Consider the following 22,592-nt stretch of genomic DNA (forward strand, 5'->3'; position numbering starts at 1 on the left):
GTCTTTGCTTTTTCTTCTCCTTGCATTTTCTCCTTTTTCTGCCCCATTCTGTCCATTTCTGACTTCTTCTCCATTGGCAGGTTATCTTCTTGCCTTTACCAGTGATGAACAGCTCTGTTGAACAATATTCCCCAAATTGTTTTGGCATTCTGGGAGGACGTCAGAACGGGCCCAGAGGAGATGGGCTGCCTCTGCTTGCTGTCATCGTAGCCCTTTTTGTCTTATTGGCTATCTGCATCATCATGGTTGTCCACTTTGGCCCGGAGCTACGAAAGGTCCAATTTACTCTCCCTCAGGAGCCCCTGACCCCAAAGCAAGAAGGTGGTATTCATCTCATTCATTGGAAGGCACTGGGCTCCCAACTTGCAAATGGACCCCAAGAGAACTCCATGGAAGCTCAGCCTTGGCCTGCTGCTACCAGCCTCTGCACCCATTCCAGCATCATAGAGCTTACTTATCTATGAGGAGCAAATCTGAAGATTTCCCCTTACCACCAAAGAAAGAGAAAAAAGTTGGACAAACATTTAATAGGAAAGGGAATAGGAGGTCTGAACTTCAAGGACAAAGGAGAATGGACAAGAGGGATTTCTTGCCTGAACTGATGATCTTAGGAGTCTCCTTCCTGGGACTAGAAAAATAACTGCAGAGTTGGGGGTCTCCCTGGAAACACGCCACAATTGATGTACTTCTAACACTTCCCCTCCCTATTCCTCCTCCCATTCCTCTCCCCCATCCAGTGATCCTCAGGCCCCTGAACTGTCTTCCTTTATTTACTTTTCTCATATACTGTCTCTCCACTTTCCCTCCTTTTCTAACTTCCTTTGCCCATACATTATAGTAGAGTAATGTATGCTTGGAAAAATGACCCCCTCTAGGACCCTTTTTCATTTTCCAAGGTCCACTTAAGTCCTACCTTTCCCAGACCTATTAGAGTTGACATTGGCAGCTGGCTTTTAACATTGAACCATGAATGAAAGGAAAATATCCATTTCTCTTTCTCCTCCCTCCTCTTAGAATCAATACTTCCTATTCAACTCTACTTTTATAGAGGTTAGCAAAACAAATCTCTTAGATATCACTAAACACTTAAAAATCCCTCCACACCAAGAAGCTCCAGAGTTATGTATAAGAAGCCAGGATTGACCACTACCTTTCCCTTTTCAGCAAAGGGGAAAAAGATTAGAAGAGTTTGATTATTATCCCTCTGTATCTTGCTTTGCCACACAAGACCTTTGCCAGGAGTCCAGCAGGCCAGCCTTTGGCCCTCTCCCTCAGAGCATACAGATTCATTATAAAAGCTCCCCAGAAAAGGAAAAGGAAAAGCCTTGTTATAAGTGTGAATGGGGAGGGGTCCCTTGCTGGAAGAAGGAGAGGAAGCTCTGAACCTAGGAGAGGACAGCAGATGAATTGGATATGATGCTGAAGGGGCAAAAGGAAAAGACAGAGACATTATTTTTTAAATATCTCTTCCTTCTATTCCCTCCAAGTTCTCTCCTAAAGCGCATTCTGTGGAGTTGTCGATAAACACTGAGCGGCCACTCTGTACTAAGTGCTGGGAAACATATCCCTGTCCTCAAGATGTTTACAGATTTGAACAATTGGAGAGAAGGCTTCATGGAGGTCCTGAGAACTGAGCCATTATAAAAGGAAGAGCAGTGTGAACAAAGACACTTAGGCAGAATTTCCCAATGTTTAAAGAGGGAGCAGTAAGTAATAGTGTTATAGAAAGATTAGATTTTCAATGGCATACAGTGTGGGTGGGAAGGTTGATAAATGAGCCAATCCACTGCCATCTGTCAAACACTCTCCTCTGATGCCCCATCACCCAATCTGAAATCCCTTCCTTATGATGAAAGGAATCTGCCACAGACCAGACGAAAGGATAGTTTCTTGCATTGTCTCCTGACAAATTTTCTAAGTTCCTCATACGCTTAAGGCAGTGTTTGAAGGAAGAAAAAAAATGAAGTAGGATGATTTGCAAATAGAATAAAGGAAGTGATGGCATAGTGGAGAGATCACCAGACTGGGAAACAACTGGCCTATGTTCTAGACATAGATAGGATACTTATTAATTGTATGACCCTAGTAAGGGGCTCAAAGTTGGTTGTCAAACATTAGTCCAAAATTCAGTGTATTGATTCAGTATTCACATATCTTCCTAAAGACATAAAAAATGAACACTCCCAATTTTTAAAAAATATTGTGTTGTAATTGTTGTGCCTAATTTATTTTCTTTAGAAGTATTAAGATTTCTCTGATGATGAAAATAGAAAGTAGAAAAAAGAAAAATATCATAGACATTTATTTTCTATATTTCTCACCGTGAAAACAAAGAAATGTGCTCCAAAAATTTTAAAACATTTTATCCACATGAAAACTTACAAAAGGTGAGAATAAGATAATCAAGTAAAATCAGAAATGAAAGATGTTACAATAATAAAATGGCCTTGTTTTTCTGTAGCAACAAAATGACCAAGTTCAATGACGTGATTTAATAAAATCTCAGAAAAAATTGAAAAAAAATGTCAAAAGCTGCTGCAATGAGTATTTTTAAACATAAAATGTCCTAATCTAATGTATTCCTCTCTCTTTTGATGTTGCTGCATATTACATTGAATATGATAGTATTCCAACATTCCAGAATATACTGAGTTCACAAATTGATATAATCATGTTGTCATATTTGCTAATGCTTTAAAAGACATATTTTCCCCAGAAAGAAAAAATTCAAATAAAAAGAAAATACTGATAATATATATATATATATATATATATATATATATATATATGTATATATACTAGATATTTACTAAAGGTCAGCTGCATGATCCTCCTGAAAAGAAAGAAAGGAGAGGACTGTTTGTGGTACATTACCCTGCATCTCGTAACTACTTGGTCTCTGAGACATGTATTACTGAGTACCTATCCTTATTTAAGATAGTTACAGAAAAGAGAGAGGGATCTTTACCTGGCAAACTCTCTAGCATAAGGCTTCTTAACCTATGGATTTGATTTTTAAAATATTTTTAAACTACATTTGGATATAATTGGTTTCCTTTATAAACCTGTATGCTTTATTTTATGCATTTTAAGAAGGGAGTTCATAGGCTTACCACACTGCCAAAGGAGTCCAGAATACAGAAAAGATAAAGAAGCCCAGGTTTAGCAAGTCCCAGAATTAAGGGGGGGGGGATGAACAAGAGTCTAGCAAGGGATATTTCTGTTCCAAATTATTTTCAGTGAAAGGTCAGAGGGGTCAGCAGCATTGCCAGGCATCCAGTGGTTGAAAGTGCCTCCTAGAGCTAGTGGACTGACAAGAGGGCCAGGGTCAGGGTCTCTTGGGTTTGGGGGCAGAGGGTCCCTTTGATTCCTGGCCTTACTCCAAATTATAAGTTCGGGGAGAAGGTAATTGCTTAGAAACCATCAGTACGGAGGGAGAGTGGTTGCTCCATTCCACTGATGAGAAGTTGAGGCTCCTGGGATAAGGTGGAGGATGTGGCCACAGTCATAGCCCTTTTAGGTCCTATAGCAAACTCTTCTTGCCGTTCCTGACGCAGGTGACGAAGAATCTCTTTAGACAAGGAGAAGTTGCTTACAGCTTTATCCTCAGGCTCTAGAGAGAGAAATCAAACATTAGATCAATAAACATTTGTTAATTGACTATATGTGCTAAGTGCATAGGAACATTTGTTCATACATGCAAGCACACATGAATGCATATATGAACTATTAAATGTGCACAACTAAAGCAGTGCATTTCATTCAAAGGGAAAAGGAAAAATGCATGTTGAATTGAATTCCAATTCCTTTAGGGGTTCCCCTTTTTATAATTCCTATTGTACATATTACATATGGACTCTATGGATGAGTCTTTATTCATTCAAGACATATTATACTCAAATTAACAGTCCTTTAATTGTTTCATATACATTTTTTGTCTCTAAAAATAGACTGATTATTTTTGGGGAAAGAAATATATTATATTTCTATATATCTTCAATATTGTTGAACAGACTTACAGGAGATAAATAAATGATTGTTCACAGATTTAAAAAAATTAAATGTGCACATATCATTGATTCTTAGGTCACAAGAAATATGCTTATTCTTATATCCTGGTGGCTAGAAAATCTACCCATCCCTAAGCATCCAATAAATATGGAGCAAGGGTCCCCTAGAGCCACAGAAAAACATAATTATTGAATAATGATTCTGTGAGAGACCTGAAAAATCAAGTCCAACTTTATAATGTTCTAAATGAGGAAACTGAGCCCTGGATCTGGATGGTCAATCAATACTAGAAGAACCAGGGCCTTCTGGGATCTAGGGAACACTTCCCACTTTTCTAAGCCCATATTGTTCCGTTCCAGGTTGAGATTCCTTGGAGGACAATATTCCTGGTTTTTGGGGAAACTTGCCCTCTGGCCCTTTCTTCCAAAATGAAGCAGGATATTTGTGGAAGGAAAGAAGAAGGGAAAAGAAAAGATCCTGAATTTGTGGTGAGGACACCTGGATTAAAATAGAAAGGAAGGAAGGAAACAAGCATTTATTAAGCATCAGCTATGTGTCAGTCACTGTGATAAGTACTTCACAAATATTCTCTCATTTGATCTTCACAATAACCCTGGGAGATAGGTACTATTATCCCCTTTTACAGATCAGCAAACTGAAGCAAAAAGAAGTAAAGTGACTTGCCCTCAGGTCATATAGTTAAATGTCTGAAGTCACATTTGAATTCAGGCCTTCCTAATTTCAGATCCAGTGCTCCTTCACTAAGGCTACTAATTCATTTTTAGAGCACTTCACAGAACTTAATCTCAACAATCCAGTGTGAGAAGTGGTGCAAATATTGTCATCCCTTTAATTTTTCCTATTTTAGAGGCGAAATCCAGGTTTAAAACTTCTCCTAGCAAGTTCTCCCTAACCTGAGGACAACGTCACCTTGGTACACAACGAGGCGGCAGCAGTCTCGAGCCTCTGGGGCATCCTCAAGGATGTCTTCCAGTGTCCGGCAGAAAAGTTTGGCTTGCTCCAGGCGGTCCTCCCGGCTAAAGCCAGCCCGAGCATCCTGGGACATGGCAAACAGCGTCTGCAATGGGGTGGCAAACTCCAGGACACAGACTTCTGCCTGGTAAGGGTAGAAAGAAAGGTATGATGATCTCCCTTTATGTGGCAACGGCAGCTACAGCTTTTGTCCCATGTCCTTGGGCACTGTGGCCTATCTCCACCTCCATGGATGTCACCATCTGGATCCCACCCCTCCACCCACCTTAGCTGGCAAACACAGGCTTCCAGGGCCATGATAGTCTTTATTAGTTTATTTCTGCTCTGTCAGGAAGCCAGGCTGAGGTACTGACTATGAACTCTTTGCTCCTGACTTTTTAGCTGGCACTTGGCTTTCTATATGTGTTGTTCTTACTCATTACATCCTGGGAGGGGTCTTTTCAGAGGGGACTTACACAGTTGAGATTCTTAGCAGACTGGGCAAATACTGTGTTTCAAAAGAGACCAGAGGTCCCTGCAGAGTGGGGCATGTGGGAGGAACTACTCTATACTCTGAAGCTTATAGTGCTTCTGATGTTCATTCTTCAAGCTTTTGGAGCTGAGTCTTGGGAAAACCCTGATGGGGAAGTGAGCAACTCGAGATTACATAAGGAGTTGTGGACAGAGCTGAGTCCAGGAACACAGAATCCGAAGGATCTTGCCATGAGAATTAGCAGATCATATTTCCATATTTCATCCCTGCCCCCATTTCTCCCTGTCCTATCATTTCTCTATTCCTCTCTTTGCTCATGAGGCATTAATTATTACTCACCGGCTGCCCATTTTCCGAGATTTTATAGATGCTATTGGTATAGATCCTGCCTTTAATACCTGCCCGGTCAAGTCGGTGCTGGGGTAGTTCTTGAAGGAACTGAATGTTGGGATCAGCCTGACTCAGGTTGTCAGGGACCGAGCAATCCAGAGGGATGAGGATGTGGAGCCGATGGCCCTCAGGACTCCTCAAGACATCCTGGTTAAACTGATTATAAATTTGGATTCGGGCCTGGAGCCCTGGTAGACCAACAGCAAAGTCATTCCAACAAGGAGATAACCACAGAGAAAAAAAGGAAGAAAGATGAAGGGAAGGTCATCTCTATTTTCCTGATGCCCATCACCCCCCCCCCCCAGAAAGTTAGTGGGCTGTCATAGGATCATGGATCTTGAGGGCCATCTAGTCTAATCGTCTCACCATAGAGAAGAGGGACCAAGAGGGATAAAGTGAGCTGACCAACCTCATGGAAGCAGTAAATAGAAGAGTTGGATTTGATTGCAGATACTCTGAGATTTTTGACAACTGACTTCTTTAGTGGACCCACCTAGCTGCAGGTGTGTGTATATAAATGTATATGGGATGGTGAAAGACTTCATCCTGTCATGATAGCAAGACACTTTTGCCTTACATGGCTCTCTTAAAAATAGTTTTAATTTTTTCATGACTCTCATAGAGAAAGAGATGTAACTTCACTTATTCACACATGAAACTAGTTCAAACCTAAACAGCCTCTCCTGAGACTTCCCTCCAAAAAAACCAGAAAAAATAAAATCCACTTTTTCCCCAATCTTGAAAAAAAAAAGGGGGAAGTCAAGGAGAGAATAGCGGCCCCCAAGGATTATTCTTCTCTCTTTCTGGTCATGGGACAGTAAGAAACAGGCCCAGCTCTTCAGAAGTGATGACTGAAGCCCAGCTATATCGTTGTAATGGAGGTTCATTTGTCCCTGAATTTCACTCCCCCTTAGTGGTTTTGATGGATGGATATTCCACATCTGAGATTCCCTCCAGTCCTCTCTAGGGTTTGATGGGAAGCAACAGGGACAATTCACTGTACCACTATAGGCTATTTGTCTATAAAATTGGGATAATTATACCTGCCCTGTCTGCCTCCCAAGAGTTTTATGAGTAATAAATGAGCTGACATATGTGAAAGCACTTTGGAGAGCATAAAACACTTTAGGCAGGTAAAGAGCTCTTGTTATTGTCTGGAGGGGTCTTTGAGACGGAGGTTGGAAAAGATGAAATGGGGAGAGCTGCTCACCAGGAAGGATCAGCTTCAAGTACCCGATATAATATGACCAGGCCAATCCATGGGCCACATTGAGATGTCTCTTTTCACATACTTCAGAGATCTCAGCTGATGTCAAGTTCTGCAGGAAAGAGTAGACCCCATCATGAGTGCTAGGGAGAAGAATCCATCTCAGGAGAGTCATCTGAGACCAGAGCTCATTCATCTTCTGGTTCTCAGTCTACCATCAGGTGGCACCCCCAGATGCTTCACATTGAGTAACTGAGGCCTCAAAAATAAATTTTCATTTAAAAAACACAGTTTCATCAATAGCCATTCCTAGGCTCTCCGAGATAGGAGCAGACAGAGTAACACTGACTCCCTCCCTCCTGATTTAATCCTCCCTGTCTCTGAATCCACCTGCTCCATCTTTTGTACCTGGAGTCCTAGGATGAAGCTCAGGGCGTGAGAAACGCCCAACAAGGCAAAAGTCCAGGTGAGTGATGGGTTTGGCTTACTAGAGAGAGTAACACAGAAATATCCCGAGAGCAGCAACAGAAAGATCCGCTGGAGTGGGTAGTGGATACAGGCTTGTATTGCCTGCCAGTAACTACCTTGGTACCTGGAGGGACACACGAATAAAAGAGAAGTGAAGATGGTACATACCCAGGGCTTGACCTGCACTCATATCCTAGGCTAGGACTAATAAATTCGACCTGACCAACCCTGAATCTTGGCTCTTACTCCACTGCAAGGATGTAGTATGGGCTAAGACCTCTCTGAGAAGCTGTGCCTGCTTCTTACTACCCTACGAATAGAAATTTTGCTGATGCAGGAATATGGAGATAAAGAGAAGTAAGAAGGGGAAGAGAGAAGAATAAGCTCTGGGGGACCTGCTATTCTTTCCTTAACTTCCCCCTTTTTTTCAAGGTTCAGGAGAGAGTGGATTTTATTTTTCTGGTTTTTGGTGGGAAGGGGTCTCAGGAAAGACTGAACTTAGATAAAGTAAGAATTTTTAGGCTTGGACTAGTTCCATGTGTGAATGAGTAAAGTTATTTCTCTCTCCAGAGAAGAGTCATATAAAGCAAAAGAGAAAGATGCTGTTTCCCAGTAAAGCAGGCATTATGTCCCATCCCACATATAGAACAAAGGTAAAAGACTATGAGGGAAGGGGAGGAAAAATAAAAGGGAGATGTTTAGGAGGGATCTGAAGGTAAAAGATAGAAGTAGTGGATAAGAGGCTTCCAGGTATGGAAGATATTAATAACAATAAATAGCATTATATATCATTTAATTTTTGCAATAACTGTGGGAATAGGTGCTGTTAATATCTTCATTAAAGTTGATAGAAATTGTCTAGGTCTCACAACAGGTAAGTATCTAAGGTAGGATTTGAACTTGTGTCTTCCTGATTCTAAATTGTTCAGTTGTGTCTGACTCTTTGTAACCCTATTTGGAATTTTCTTAGCAAAGATACTGGAGTGGCTTGCTATTTCCTTTTCTAGCTCATTTGACAAATGAGGAGACTGAGAAAAACAGGATTAAGTGACTTATTCAGGGTCATATATCTAGTTAGTGTCTGAGGTCAAATATTAACTCAGGAAACTGAATCTCCCTGATGCTAGGCTTGGCATTCTCTATCCATTGTGCCATTAGATAATTCTTTAATCAGACATATTTTTAGGTCCCAGGACCCGTGTTCTATGCCCTCTATCCAGCTCACCTGGATTGAATATGATAAAGTTCCTCGGCCAGGCAGCAAGCCCCCTTCAACAGCAGCCCCACTTGTACAGTGGTGAAGTTGAACAGCAGCCACTGGAGGGTATAGGCAGCAGATTCCCCAAGGATATACAGAGTGGCCATACAGAGGCTCAACAGGACACAGGCTGCCTTCTGAGCTCCCCAGCCCCGGGGCTGGGGAATAGAAGGATGGAGATGGGATCTTGGCATCTGTAGACTCAAGAGACTCCCTGAGACAGCTAGCTGCTCCCAACCTTGTAACACTCTCTGAAAAGGTCCCTGCCTTGGGGAAAAGGAATAAATAGCAATGAGATCTTATCTTCACTCATGACTCCTTCTTCAGGGTACTTTCCCCATTCTGTCATAATGCCTTCCTTTGGATATTCCCTTCTCCATGGATTACTGAAGGGGGAGATGTTCTTTCAGACCTCCTCTTCTGCTTGAATCACAAGTACTGTTCCACCTTAAGAAGGGGTGCTTCCCAGTGCTCAGTATGGAGATGGAAGCTGAGCAAGAGGAGATCTGAGAAAGGCCATTGACATATATACATACATATCTGAAAATACATGAGTAGATATACACATATGTGTTAAAGACACTCTCCTCTTAAACTCCTTAGTTAGCCAGGTAAATAGTCTACTCCTTACCCTTCCCCTAACATCACTGTCCAACCTCACCCACATTCCTTCCCCTGCCAGGAAAACTGTGTACATGATTTGTACTTCAGGAGGGGAAAGAGTTTAGTTTCACAGAGACCTATAAGCTGAGGATCAGAGTCTGGGGACATGGGATTGTAGGGAGGGGTCCATGTCCATTCACCTTCCTGTGTCTGTGGCCCTGAGACTTCTGAACTTCCTAAACTACTTCCTCTACCCTATAGCTTTTCTCAAAATCCTGACAAAGAAATCTCAGAAACTTCCTCACAGTGTAAGGAATTAGTCATAATTAAAAACAGTCTTCCTGGCAAAGAACTAATAATAAACTTGTGCCAACATAGCAGAGTGAGGAAAGAACCTTTTGAAAGCTCCCCAAATTCCCCTCCAAACAATTAGAAAATTGCCTCAGAATTGATTTAGAAACAAAGAAATTGCTTACCAGAACAGAAGGAAAAGTCTGCCTTACTAGAATCGGAAAAGAGTTGAGGTACAAGGGCAGTAGCAGCAGCCAGCTTCTCAGTATGGGGCCTGCGGCAAGCCTCCAAACCTGGAGCAATCACCAATAAGGTCCTACCCTTCTGCAAACCAGCAGCCCTCAAGGTAAATGAACAGTCTGTGCAACTCAGCAAGACCCCATCCTAGCAACCCCACCTCCAGCACAAGCCAGCCAGGCCTTGACCCTATTGCTGACTAGTAATGAAATCCTGCTCTGGGGGCAGCTAGGTGGCGCAGTGGATAGAGCACCAGCCTTGAATTCAGGAGGACCCAAGTTCAAATCTGGTCTCAGACACTTAACACTTCCTAGCTGTGTGACCCTGGGCAAGTCACTTAACCCCAGCCTCAAAAAAAAAAAAAAAAAAAAAAAAAAAAAAAGAAAGAAAGAAAGAAAAGAAAAGAAATCCTGCTCTGGAGCTGACCAACAGAGAGATCTCAACCCTGGGGACTACCAGCAGAGTAATCCAATTTCTGTAGCAATCCTGTAGCAGCAGACCAAAAAGATCCTACCTTCAGGTTCAGTCATTATAAAGACTCTGCTACCTTTAACAACCCAGTAGAAAGACCCTGCCCCTGGAGCAGGCCACCTGCTAAACTCCACACTGCAGGGAAGATCATTAGAGAAACTCTACCCTCCATCACAAGCCAAAAAGGAAATCTGCCCTCCAGAGAAAACAAGCAGCTAAGGCCTAAAGCCCAGTGAAAGCCAACAGTAAAAAACAGAGCCCCAGCACAAAAATCTTTGGATAGTATAGGACCAGAATCTCACCTCACCAAATTAAAAAAAAAAATTAAAAGTCAGCAAAAAACAAACAAAAAAACCCCCTTAACTATAGAAAGTTACTATGGTCATAGGGAGGATCAAGGTATAAACTGAGAAGAAAACAATAGTGGCTAATGCTTATATATGAAATCCTCAAAGAAAAATGTAATTTGATCTCAGGCCCTAAAAGAATTCCTGGAAGAACTTTAAGAGGATTTTAAAAAGCAAATTAGAGAAGTAAAAGAAAAAATGGAAAAAGAAAATAACACAAGAGATATGGGGAAAACTCAATAGTATGGGAAAAAGATTACAAAAATTTACCAAGGAAAATAACTCCCCTCAAAACAGCATTAATCAAATGGAAAAAGAAGTACAAAAGTTCACTGAAAAAAAAAATTCCTTAAAAAAAAAGAATTGAACAAGTGGAAACTAATGATATCAAGATATAACAAAACAAAATAAAAAACATAAAAATAGAAGAAAATGTGAAATTTTCCATTAGAAAGACAATTGATCTAAAAAACAGAACCAGGAGAGATAATAGAATAATTATTAGACTATATAAAAGCCACAATAAAAAAACCTGGACAAGATCTTTCAAGAAATTGTCAAAGAAAACTACCTTGGTATATTAGAACCAGAGGGCAAAATAGGAATTGAAAGAATCGACTGTTCACCACCTGCAAGAGATCCTAAAATGAAAATTTCCAGGAATATGATGGTTAATTTTCAGAGCTCACAGATCAAGGAGAAACTGTTGCAAGCAGTCAAAAAGAAATAATTCAACTATCATGGAACTACAGTCAGGATTACACAGGATTTACACTTTCCACATTAAAGAACTGGAGGGTGTGGAATATAATATACCAAAGGCAAAGGAGTTAGAATTACAACAAAAAACCACTTATCCAGCAAAATTGAATATAATCTTTCAAAGAGGGGAATGGATATTTAATGAAACAGAGGACTTTCAAGTATTTCTGATTAAAGGACCAGAAGTAATTAAAAAATTTGACTTCCAAATGTAAAACTATAGGGAAGCATAAAAAGGTAAAAAAAGAAATAAGAAAGAGAAAATATAAGAAATTCAATAAGGATAAACTGTTTATATTTTTGTAAGGCAAGATAATAGTTGTAACTCTTAACAACTTTATTAACTATAAGAGCAATTGGAAGGAATATATGTAGATAGAGGGTGTAAATATAAGGTGATTTTGATGGGATGATACCCTCCCAAAAAATAAAGAAATGAGAGAAAATGTCACTGGAAGAAGGTAATCACCATTAAATGGGGATGAATTATCCCACATAAAAGAAGCATGAAAGAGGTATTTTTTAAATTAAATTATAACTTTTTATTGACAGAACATATGCATGGGTAATTTTTTTTTAACAGCATTGTCCCTTGCACTCACTTCTGTTCCAACTTTTCCCTTCCTTCCCTCCACCCCCTCCCCTACATGGCAGGCAGCCTTATACATGTTAAACATGTTAAAGTATATCCTAGATACAATATATGTGTGCAGATCCGAACAAATCTCTTGTTGCACAAGAATTGGATTCAGAAGGTAAAAATAATCTGGGAAGAAAAACAGAAATGCAAGTAGTCCACATTAATTTCCCAGTGTTCCTTCTCTGGGTGTAGCTGATTCTGTTCATCATTGATCAACTGGAACTGAATTAGATCATGAAAAAGCTATTATGATGGAAGGGAAGATAGGGGGTAGGTTGCAGGTAATAACATACACACTCAGGTGTATACAGAAATCTATTTTACCCTATAAAGAAGTAAAAACGGATGAGAATAATAGAAGGGGAAGAGGGGACTGATAAAAGGGATGGTATAATGGGAGAGGTGGTTACTAGAAATAAAACATTTGTGAGGAAGGAAAAGAAAAGGAATAAACAAGTGAAAATAGTATGGAAGGAAATACAATTATAACTATCCATGTGAATAAGATGAACTCACCCATAAAACAGAAGCAGATAGACTAAAAACCAGAATTCTATAAGAATTACAAGAAATCTTATTTGAAGCAGAGAGATACACACAGGTTAAAGGTAAGGGGCTGGAGTAGACTCTATTGTTTCAGCTGAAGCAAAGAAAGCAGAGGTAGTAATCATGGTCATAGACAAAGAAAATGCAAAAATAGATCTAATTAAAAGATATAAACAAGGAAACTATCATAGACAACAAAGTCATATCAATAATAAACAAATAGGCACCAAATGATATAACATCTAAATTTCTGAAGAGAAGTTGAACGACTTATAGGAAGAAATAAATAATAAAACTATACTAGTGGAGGACCTCAACTTTCTCCTCTCAGAAGTAGATAAATCTAACCAAAAATAAACAAGAAAGAAGTTAGAGAGGTGAAACTCATAACCAAATGCAGAAAAGCAGAAATAGTAAATGCATCCTTTCCAGATCATAATTCAATAAAAATTATATACAATAATAGAAAGAGAGGTTAAAAATTAATTGGAAATTAAATTATCTAATCCTAAAAAACAAGTGGATCAAAGAAGAAATTATAAAAACAATCAATTATTTCATTAAAGAAAATGACTAGACCACATACCAAAATTTATGGGATGCAATCAAAGTGGTACTTAGAGGAATCTTGTATCTCTAATTGCTTACATCAATAAAATAGAGGAAAAACAGCTCAAAGAATTGGGCATGCAATTAAAAAAAAACTAGAAAATGAACAAATTTTTAAAACACCAAATTGGAAATCTTGAAAACAAAGCAAAATTGAAAATTTAAAAAGAACAACCATTGAAATAATAAATAAAATTAGAAACTTGTTTTATGAAAAAAAAATTAACAAAATAAACTATTGGTTGATTTGATTATAAAAGGAAAGAAGAAAACCAAATTATTTGTATTAAATATGAAAGGAGTGAATTCACCACCAATGATAAGAAAATTAAGACAATTATTAGATGCCATTTTGCCCAATTATATGCCAATAAATTTGACAATCTAAATTAAATAAATGATTATCTGCCTAGATTAAAAGAAGAAATAAAATGCTCAATAACTTTTTTCTTATTTCTTATTAAATTAATAAAATTATTTTTTATTTTAATTTATATTTTATTTATACATATTTATATATTTATAATTTAATATATAATTATAATAATAAATAAAAATTTGCATAATTATAAAATAATATAAACAAAAATAAAAATATTTTTATTTATAAAAATAAAATTGAAAAATTGAAAATAAATCATTAAATAAATGAAATGATAAATTAAATTAAAATAAATAAAATAAAATATTCTTATTAAAAATAAATTTTAAGAAAAGGAATTGAATGTTATCAATGAACTTCCTAAGAAAAAATCTCCAGGAGAAGATGGATTCACAAGTGAATTCTACCAAATATTTAAAGAATAATTAATCCTAATACTATATAAAGTATTTGGAAAAATAGGTGAAGAAGGAGTCCTACCAAATTCCTTTTATGATACAAATATGGTGTCGATACCCAAACCAGGAAGAGTCAAAAGAAAATTATAGACTGATTTCCCTAATGAATGTTGATGCAAAAATATTATTTTTATTTTTTTTTAGTCTTTTCTTTTTTTATTATAGCTTTTTATTTATAAGATATATGCATGGATAATTTTTCAGCATTGACAATTGCAAAACCTTTTGTTCCAATTTTTCTCCTCTTTCCTCCCACTCCCTCCCCTAGATGGCAGGTAGACCAATACATGTTAAATATGTTACAGTATATGTTAAATACAATGTATGTATACATGTCCATACAGTTATTTTGCTGCACAAGAAGAATTGGACTTTGAAATAGTGTCCAATTTACCTGTGAAGGGAATCAGTAATGCAGGCAGACAAAAATAGAGGGATTGGGAATTCTATGTAGTGGTTCACACTCATTTCCCAGAGTTCTTTTGCTGGATATAGATGCAAAAATTTTAAATAAAGCGGTAGCAAAGAAATTACAGCAACACATTACAAAAATTATAAACTGTGATGAAATGAAATTTATACTAGGAATCCAGAGATGGCTCAATATTAAGAAAACTATTGGCATAATTGACCAAACTAATAACAAAATTAACAGAAACCATATGATTTACTTAATAGTTGCAGAAAAACCTTTGACAAAATACAGTACCCATTTCTAGAGAGCATAGGAATAAATAGTGCTTTCCTTAAAATGGAAAGTAATATTTATCTAAAACCATCAGAAAGTAATATCTGTGATGGGGATAAGACAGAATCTTCCTCATACAATCAGGGATAAAGTAATGCCTCTTATGACTTCTACTATTTAATACTGTTTAAAAATGTTAGTTATAGCAAAAAGAGAAGAAAAAAAATTAAATTAATTAGAACTAGAATTAGAAAAAAATTAAGTTAAACTAAAGGAATTAGAATTGGCAATGAGGAAACAAAACTATTATTCTTTGCAATGTTATACTGATGTTATATTTATACTTAAAGAATCCACTAAAATCTATTTGAAATTATTAAAACTTTAGCAAAATTGCAGGATACAAAATAAACCCACATAAATCATCAGCATTTCTATATATTACCAACAAAGTCCAGCAGCAAGAAATAGAAAGAGAAATTCCATGTAAAATACTTGGGAATCTACCAGCCAAGACAAACCCAGAAACTATATGAACACAACATTTTTCACACAAATAAAGTCAGATCTAAACAACTGGAAAAATATTAATTGCCCATGGATAGGCCAAGCCAATATAATAAAAAAATGACAATTCTACCCAAGTTAATCTATGCATTCAGTTCCATGCATATCTATCAAAAATTATTTCATAGAGCTAGAAATAATAATAACAAAATTCTATAAAAACAAAAGTTCAAAAATATCAAGGGAATCAATGAAAAAAATTGTGTAAGAAGATGGTTTAGTCATACCAGGTCTTAAACTGTATTATAAAGTGGTAATTATCAAAACATTTTGGTGCTAACTAAGAAATAGAGTTGTAGAACTAGTGGAATAGATTAGGTACAAATTATGTAATAATAAGTGACCATGGTAACCTAGTATATGATAAACCCAAAGATCTAAACTCTTGAAATAAAAACTCATTAATTGACAAAAACTGCTGAGAAAACTGGAAAACATAGGCATAGACCAACATTTTATTCCATGTATGAAGATAAGGTCAAAATAGGTACATGATTTATACATAAAGGGTAATACCATGAACAAATTAAGAAATGGAAGAGGCAGATAGGTGGAACAGTGGAGAAAGCACATACTCTGTAGTCAAGAGGACTTGAGTTCAAATGATATTGGGCAAGTCACTTTACCATGATTGCAGGTGAGAGAGAGAGAACAAGGAATAGTTTATCTATTAGATTTACTGATAGGGGAAGAATTTAGAATAGAGAGCATTTTTAATGATAATTTTTCATTATATAAATTTAGAATTTTTGCACAAATAAAACCAATGCAACCAAAATTAAAAGAAAAGCAGAAAATGGAGGGGGGAGGGAGGAATTTTGCAATAAGATCTTTGATAAAGGCCTCATTTCTCAAATATATAGAGAACTGAGTCAAATTATAAAATTACAAGTCATTCCCTAATTGATAAATGATTGATGAATATGAACAGGTAGTTTTCAGACAAATGAATCAAAGTTATCTATAGTCATATGAAAAAATGCTCTGAATCACTATTGATCAGAAAAATGCACATTAAAACAATTCTGAGGTTCACCTCACACCTATCAGAGTGGCTAATATGAACAAAAAGAAACCTATTGAATGTTGTACAGGATGTAGGAAATTTGGGATACTAATGCTCTGTTGGTAGAGTTATGAATTGATCCAACCATTCTGGAGAGCAATTCGGAACTATGTCCAAAAGACTATAAAACTGTGCATACCCTTTGATCTAGCAATATCACTGCAGCAATACCAATACAAAGGCATCCAAAAAAAGGGGGGGAAACCTATTTGTACAAAAATATTTATCGCAGCTCTTTTTGTGATGGCTTAGACTTGGAAGTCGAAGGAATGCCCATCAATTGGGGAATGGTTAAACAATCTGCAGCATATAATTGTAATAGATTATTGTATTGTAAGAAATGACAGAAAAATCTGGAAAAACTTATAGTGATACAATACATAGTGAAGTGAACATAACTAAAAGAATATTCTACGCAGTAACAACAATATTATTTGATGAAGAATTGTAAATGACTTTGCTATTCTCAGCAAAACAATGATCTAAGACAACCCCAAAGGACTAATGATGAAGCATATTATCCATCTCCAGAGAAAAAACTGATAGTGACTAAATACAGACTGAAGCTTGCTATGTCCTTCTTTTTTCTTCTTCTATTCAATCTTCTTATAAAAATGATCAGTATGACATCTAAGGGAGTTAGGAGAAAAGAGGAATAGAATTTGAAACTCAAAACTTTAAGCAAGAATGTTACATTTTTTTTTTAAATAAAATAAAATCCTAAGGAAGAGGGAAGAAAGTAAACTTGTTAACTCACCCATCCAACGCAAACCAGATGGTATAGCCAGCATTTCAAGCATTTTTTTCCTTAGACCTGGGATTATTGGCACAGAGATCCAGGATTTCTATCTCAAGGAGAGAACCCCTAGCAGGATTTTATCATTACCAGCCTTGATTCTTCTAAGCTGAAACTAGTCTTCCCTTTCTCTGCATTTTCCTATAATAATATAATATCAGATCTCTTCAGGCTAGATCTGGTGGCCTTTTCTCAATTTTCATTTTCCTTGACTTCAATGCAGTTCTAGAAATTTGCTGAGTATCTATCCTACATACTCTTGTCTCTCTTGGGAGGAAATAAACATTTATTATATATCAGGTACTATGTCAAACACTTTACAAATATTATCTTGTTTGATCCTCACAACAATCTTGAAAAGTAGGGGCTATTATTGGCCCATTTTACAGTTGAGGAAACTGAGACAAGTAGAGATTAAGTGATTTACCTAGGATTATCAACTAGGAATTGTCTTAGGTTAGGTATGAATTTGGGTTTTCCTGAGTTTGGGATCAATAGTGTAACTACTGCATCACCTAGCTCCCCTTTTGGTTTCCTCAACATTGCATTTTCTTGCTTCTTTATCTTCTTACTTTGCTCCTAAATCTTTTGCTGGAAGCTTCTTCCTTGTTTCTCTACCCATTCTCTTGAACTTGATGATCTCATTGTCTCCCTTATGTTCAATTATTACCCTTATGCAGATGACCCTCAAATCTATATTTTCAGCTTTAATCTCTCTCCTGAAATCCATTCCCATATTTTCTTTTTGGTTGTATGTGTACATTTTTTTCATATTTCCTTATGAATCATGTTAGGAGAAAAAAATCAGAACAAAAGGGAAAAACCACAAGAGAAAAAAAAAGAAAAATAATAATAAAAAAAAAAAAAACATAGCATGTGTTGATTTACATTCAGTTCCACACTTTCAAATAAGTACTCCCGGATATCTTCTGGATGTCCCATCACCTTCTAGAAGTCAACATTTCCAAAACAGAGCCCCTTATTCCTTTCAAACTTTTCATTCCTCCAAGTCTTGCATTTCTAAAAAGGACACTCCCATCTCAGTCACCAAGTTTGTAATCTAGAGCCAATTTTTTCTTTTATTTCTCCTTCAGTCTCCACATTTAGTTTCCAAAGTCTCCACATTTAGTTTCCAAATCATGTCAATTCTACTTCCAAAACAATAATAGTTACTATCATAACAATTGATATTTACCTATCACTTTAAAACTGACAAAGGACTTTACATACATTATCTCATTTGATCCATAATTTCTAAGACATCTGTGCCCTCACTTTCACTCACATAGCTGCTACCCTGGTTCAGGCCCTAATCATTTCTAGCCTGGACTATTGAAACAGTTTCCTAATTAGTCTTTCCCCCTTCTAATCTCTCTAAGCAATTCATCCTCTATACAGCAACCAAAATATATTCCTAAAGCACAAATCTGACCACATCATTCCCCTGATCAAAATTCTTTGGTGGCTCTTAGGATAAATAGAAAATACTCAGTCTGGCCACCAAGGGCCCTCCATAGTTTTTCCCCAACCTACCTTTCCAGCACTACTCCATGTTATTTTCCTTCACATGATCTTCTAGACAAACTGTCTTAAATAAAGGACAAAAAAGGAACTGAAAAATGGAAGCATTAATACCCCACCCATGATTGGCTCATCCTACAGCTCTTGCATAGCACAACAGGAATCTAGCTCTAAGGTTATTGTCACTGAGATAATATATTCCCAAGTCAGTCTACTAGAATCATAGACTCACCGGGGACTTCAGAGATCTTTTGTCCAAATCATTTATGTTATATCCAGGGGGAAAGGGTGATCAACAGTGTCACATGCTGCAAAGAGATCAGGAAAGATGAGGACTGAGAAAAATTCATCAAAATGGGCAATTCAGAGATGATTGTTACCTTAGAAAGAACAGTTAGTTGAATGATGAGGGCAGAGATCAAAACAAAAAGGACTGAGAAATGAGATGAAAGGAAGTGGAAGTATTCAGTGCAATCAGCTCTGAAATTGCTCTAAAATTTGGATGAAAAAAAGGGAGAAAAATTATTATATTCTCTCGACCTATCCAAGAGCACTTAATATTTTTCTAATTGGTTAGCTCTGTCTTTATTAGTGTGGAAAGTGTTTTGTAGTTTTAATTATATAGTTCCTGACTTTCCCTTGGCAGATAGATTCCCAAATATTTTATACTCTTGGAAGTTACTTTAAATGGAATTTCTCTTTGTATTTCTATCTGTTGGATTTTGTTAGTGATATATAAGAATGCTGATGATTTATGTAAATGTATTTTGTATACTACAACTTTGCTAAAGTTGTGGATTATTTCTAATATCTTTTTAGTAGAATCTCTGGGATTCTGGGACCATCATATCATCTGCAAAAAGTGATAATTTAGTTTCCTCAGTACCTACTCTAATTCCTTTAATCTCTTTCTCATCTTCTCATCTCTTATTGCCAAAACTAGCGTTTCTAATACAATATTGAATAGTAATGGTTAATAGTGGGTAACTCCTTATCTTATTGGGAATGGTTCCAGTTTATCCCCATTACATATGATGCTTACTGATGGTTTTAAATAGATGCTATTAACTATTTTAAGGAAAAGTCCATTTATTCCTATACTCTCAAGTGTTTTTTAATAGGAATGGATGTTGGATTTTATCAAATGCTTTTTCTGCATCTATTGAAATGATCATAAGGTTTTTGTTAATATGGTTATTGATATAGTCAATTATGCTAATAGTTTTCCTAATATTGAACCAGCCCTGCATTCCTGGTATGAATCCTACTTGGTCATGGTGTATTATTTTGGGGATGATTTTCTATAGTCTTTTTGCTAATATTTTATTTAAGACTTTAGCACCAATATTCATTAGGGAGATTGCTGTATAATTTTTTTCTCTATTTTCATCCTATCTGGTTTAGATATCAGTACCATGTCTGTGTTATAAAAAAAAATTGATAGGAATCCTTCATTCCCTATTTTTTCAAATAGTTTATATAACATTGGAGTTAATTGTTCTTTAAATGTTTGGTAGAATTCACATGTAAATCCATCTGGTCCTGAGGATTTTTTTTTAGGGAGATGATTAATAGCTTGTTCTATTTCTTTTTCTAAAATAGGATTATTTAAGCAATTTACTTCTTCCTCTGGGTAGCCTATATTTTTGAAGGTAGTTATCCATTTCACTTAGGTTATCAAATTTATTGGCATAAAGTTGGGCAAAGTAACTCCTAATTATTGGTCTAACTTCCTTTTCATTAGTGGAGAGTGCTCCCTTTTCATTTTTAAGACTAACAATTTGGGCAGGGCCAAGATGGCGGCGTGGAGGCAGACAGCTGCTTGAGCTCCTCGTTTTCTCTCAGAACTTACTTCATGACAAGCCTCTGACTTAATGCTTGACCCAGAAAGAAATCCACAAATTATCACCAAGAGAAGACATCCTTGAAAGTCGCCAGAAAAGGTCTGTGTTTGTTCGGGGGAGGGTCAATCAGACTGGGCGCAGACTGAGGGCAGACAGCCAGAGCAAGACAGGCAGCTCACACAGCTCAGACCGGAGGGGGAGGGGTGTGATCTCTGCCGTTTCTGCGAAAGGGCTTTTGCCCCAGTGTGGATGCTCCATCTTGGCAGCAAGCCAGGAGCAGCAGAGAGGGTGTAAACACCTGAGGTGAAGATTAAAACCCCAGAAAGCCAGCGTCTCTCAGAGCCCGGCCACCCCCAACCCCCACCTGGACTGACTCGGTGCGTTCTCAGAGCCTCAGAGCACAGACTCAGTATAGTCATTGCTGTTCTGTTAGTGGCTCTCTGTTGCCCTACCCCCAGTCTGTAGAGGAAGCCCATTAATAACATCCAGCCCTATCCCCCGCAAAACAGACCAATTGTTTCTCTTGTCAGTTTGTTTTCTTTGATTCCTACTCTGACAAAATGAACAAAAAATTCAAAAGGGCTCTAACCATTGACAGCTTCTGCGTGGAGAGGGAGCAGACTTCAAATGCTGAGGAGACTAGGAACAGAATGTCCCCAGATGTATCCCCTGGGAGGGATATAAGCTGCTCCTCAATACAAAAGAACCTCATAGAGGAAATCAAAAAGGCTCTCACAAGAGAGCTGGAAGAGAAGTGGGAAAAGGAAAGGGAAGCTTGGCAAGAGAGCCTGGAGAAGTCATCCCATGCATTCAAAGACAGAATGGATAAAGAAATCAAATCATTGAGAAATAAGATTAGTGAGCTGGAAAAGGTAAACAACTCCAAGGAAAACAGGATTAGTGAGCTGGAAAAAGAAATCAGCTCTCTAAAAAATAAAATGGATAAAATGGAAAAAAATTCCATAGAAGATAAAAACTCAATTGGACAATTACAAAGAGATATAAAAAAAGTGAGTGAAGAAAATACATCATTGAAAATTAGACTGGAACAAGTAGAAATGAATGACTCAAGGAGAAACCAAGAGGGAGTCAAGCAAAACCAGAGAAATGAAACAATTGAAAAGACTGTCAAGTACCTTACCAGAAAGACAACAGACCTGGAAAACAGATCCAGGAGAGACAATTTGAGAATAATCGGACTCCCTGAAAAATGGGAGGAAAAAAAGAGCTTGGACACCATTTTCGAGGAAATTATCAAAGAGAACTGCCCAGACGTTTTGGAAACAGAGGGTACAATAGACATTGAGAAAATTCATCGATCACCTACTAAAAGGGACCCTAAAATCAAAACGCCAAGAAATATAGTGGCCAAGTTCAAGAACCATCAGACAAAGGAAAAGATATTGGAAGCTGCTAGAAAAAAACAATTCAGATATGGAGGATCCACAATAAGGATAACACAGGATCTAGCAGCATCCACATTAAAAGAACGCAGGGCCTGGAACATGATATTCCGAAAGGCTAAGGAACTTGGTATGCAGCCAAGAATAACTTACCCAGCAAGAATGAGCATCGTTTTCCAGGGAAGAAGATGGACATTTAACGAAATAAATGAATTCCATCTATTTTTGATGAAAAAACCAGACCTACATAAGAGGTTTGATCTTCAAATACAGAACTCAAGAGACTTCTAAAAAAGGTAAAAAGAAATCTTGAGAACTATACTTCTGTCAAAAAATTATGTAAAGAACATATGTACAATTTGTCTTAGAAACTAGAGGTAGAAAGGAGATTATATTATAAAAATGTATAAAGTGGTGGTACTACATCTCATGAAGAGGCAAAGGTAACCTATTATATCTGAGAGAAAGAAAGGAGGGAGATGAACATAGCGTGTATCAATAGACATATTCGATTTATGGTGAAACTTCTTCCACTTCATTGAAAAGTGAAAGGGAAGGAGTA

The 22,592-nt window shown here is 37.1% G+C and overlaps 1 protein-coding gene and 1 long non-coding RNA gene across 4 annotated transcripts in view; one reads left to right on the forward strand and one right to left on the reverse strand.

Annotated features, from left to right (window-relative positions):
- The window catches only part of LOC141556776 (uncharacterized), a 3,370-nt gene extending 847 nt beyond the window's left edge, over positions 1–2,523 (forward strand). Inside the window, exon 2 of the long non-coding RNA XR_012486638.1 lies at positions 1–2,523. This exon is cut by the window's left edge and continues 13 nt beyond it. This is a non-coding gene — a long non-coding RNA (uncharacterized LOC141556776).
- Positions 2,524–3,051: 528 nt separating this feature from the next.
- Positions 3,052–18,857, reverse strand: STING1 (stimulator of interferon response cGAMP interactor 1). 3 transcript variants are annotated; one of them, XM_074291513.1, is made up of 7 exons: positions 18,796–18,857; positions 8,767–9,066; positions 7,482–7,665; positions 7,077–7,185; positions 5,816–6,054; positions 4,942–5,128; positions 3,052–3,613 (listed from the first exon to the last, which is right to left on the reverse strand). In XM_074291513.1, the coding sequence occupies exons 2-7, from the start codon at positions 8,991–8,993 to the stop codon at positions 3,414–3,416; spliced, it is 1,146 nt and encodes a 381-aa protein (XP_074147614.1). In that variant the 5' UTR covers positions 8,994–9,066; positions 18,796–18,857; the 3' UTR covers positions 3,052–3,413. The 3 variants fall into 3 exon arrangements, with proteins under 3 accessions (XP_074147614.1, XP_074147615.1, XP_074147616.1); XM_074291514.1 differs by having other exon boundaries at positions 8,767–9,062; positions 18,796–18,813; XM_074291515.1 differs by having other exon boundaries at positions 3,476–3,613; positions 4,926–5,128.
- Between the last annotated feature and the right edge of the window lie 3,735 nt (positions 18,858–22,592).

This window comes from Sminthopsis crassicaudata, chromosome 2, assembly GCF_048593235.1.
Source record: "Sminthopsis crassicaudata isolate SCR6 chromosome 2, ASM4859323v1, whole genome shotgun sequence".
In the NCBI taxonomy this organism is placed as follows: domain Eukaryota; kingdom Metazoa; phylum Chordata; class Mammalia; order Dasyuromorphia; family Dasyuridae; genus Sminthopsis; species Sminthopsis crassicaudata.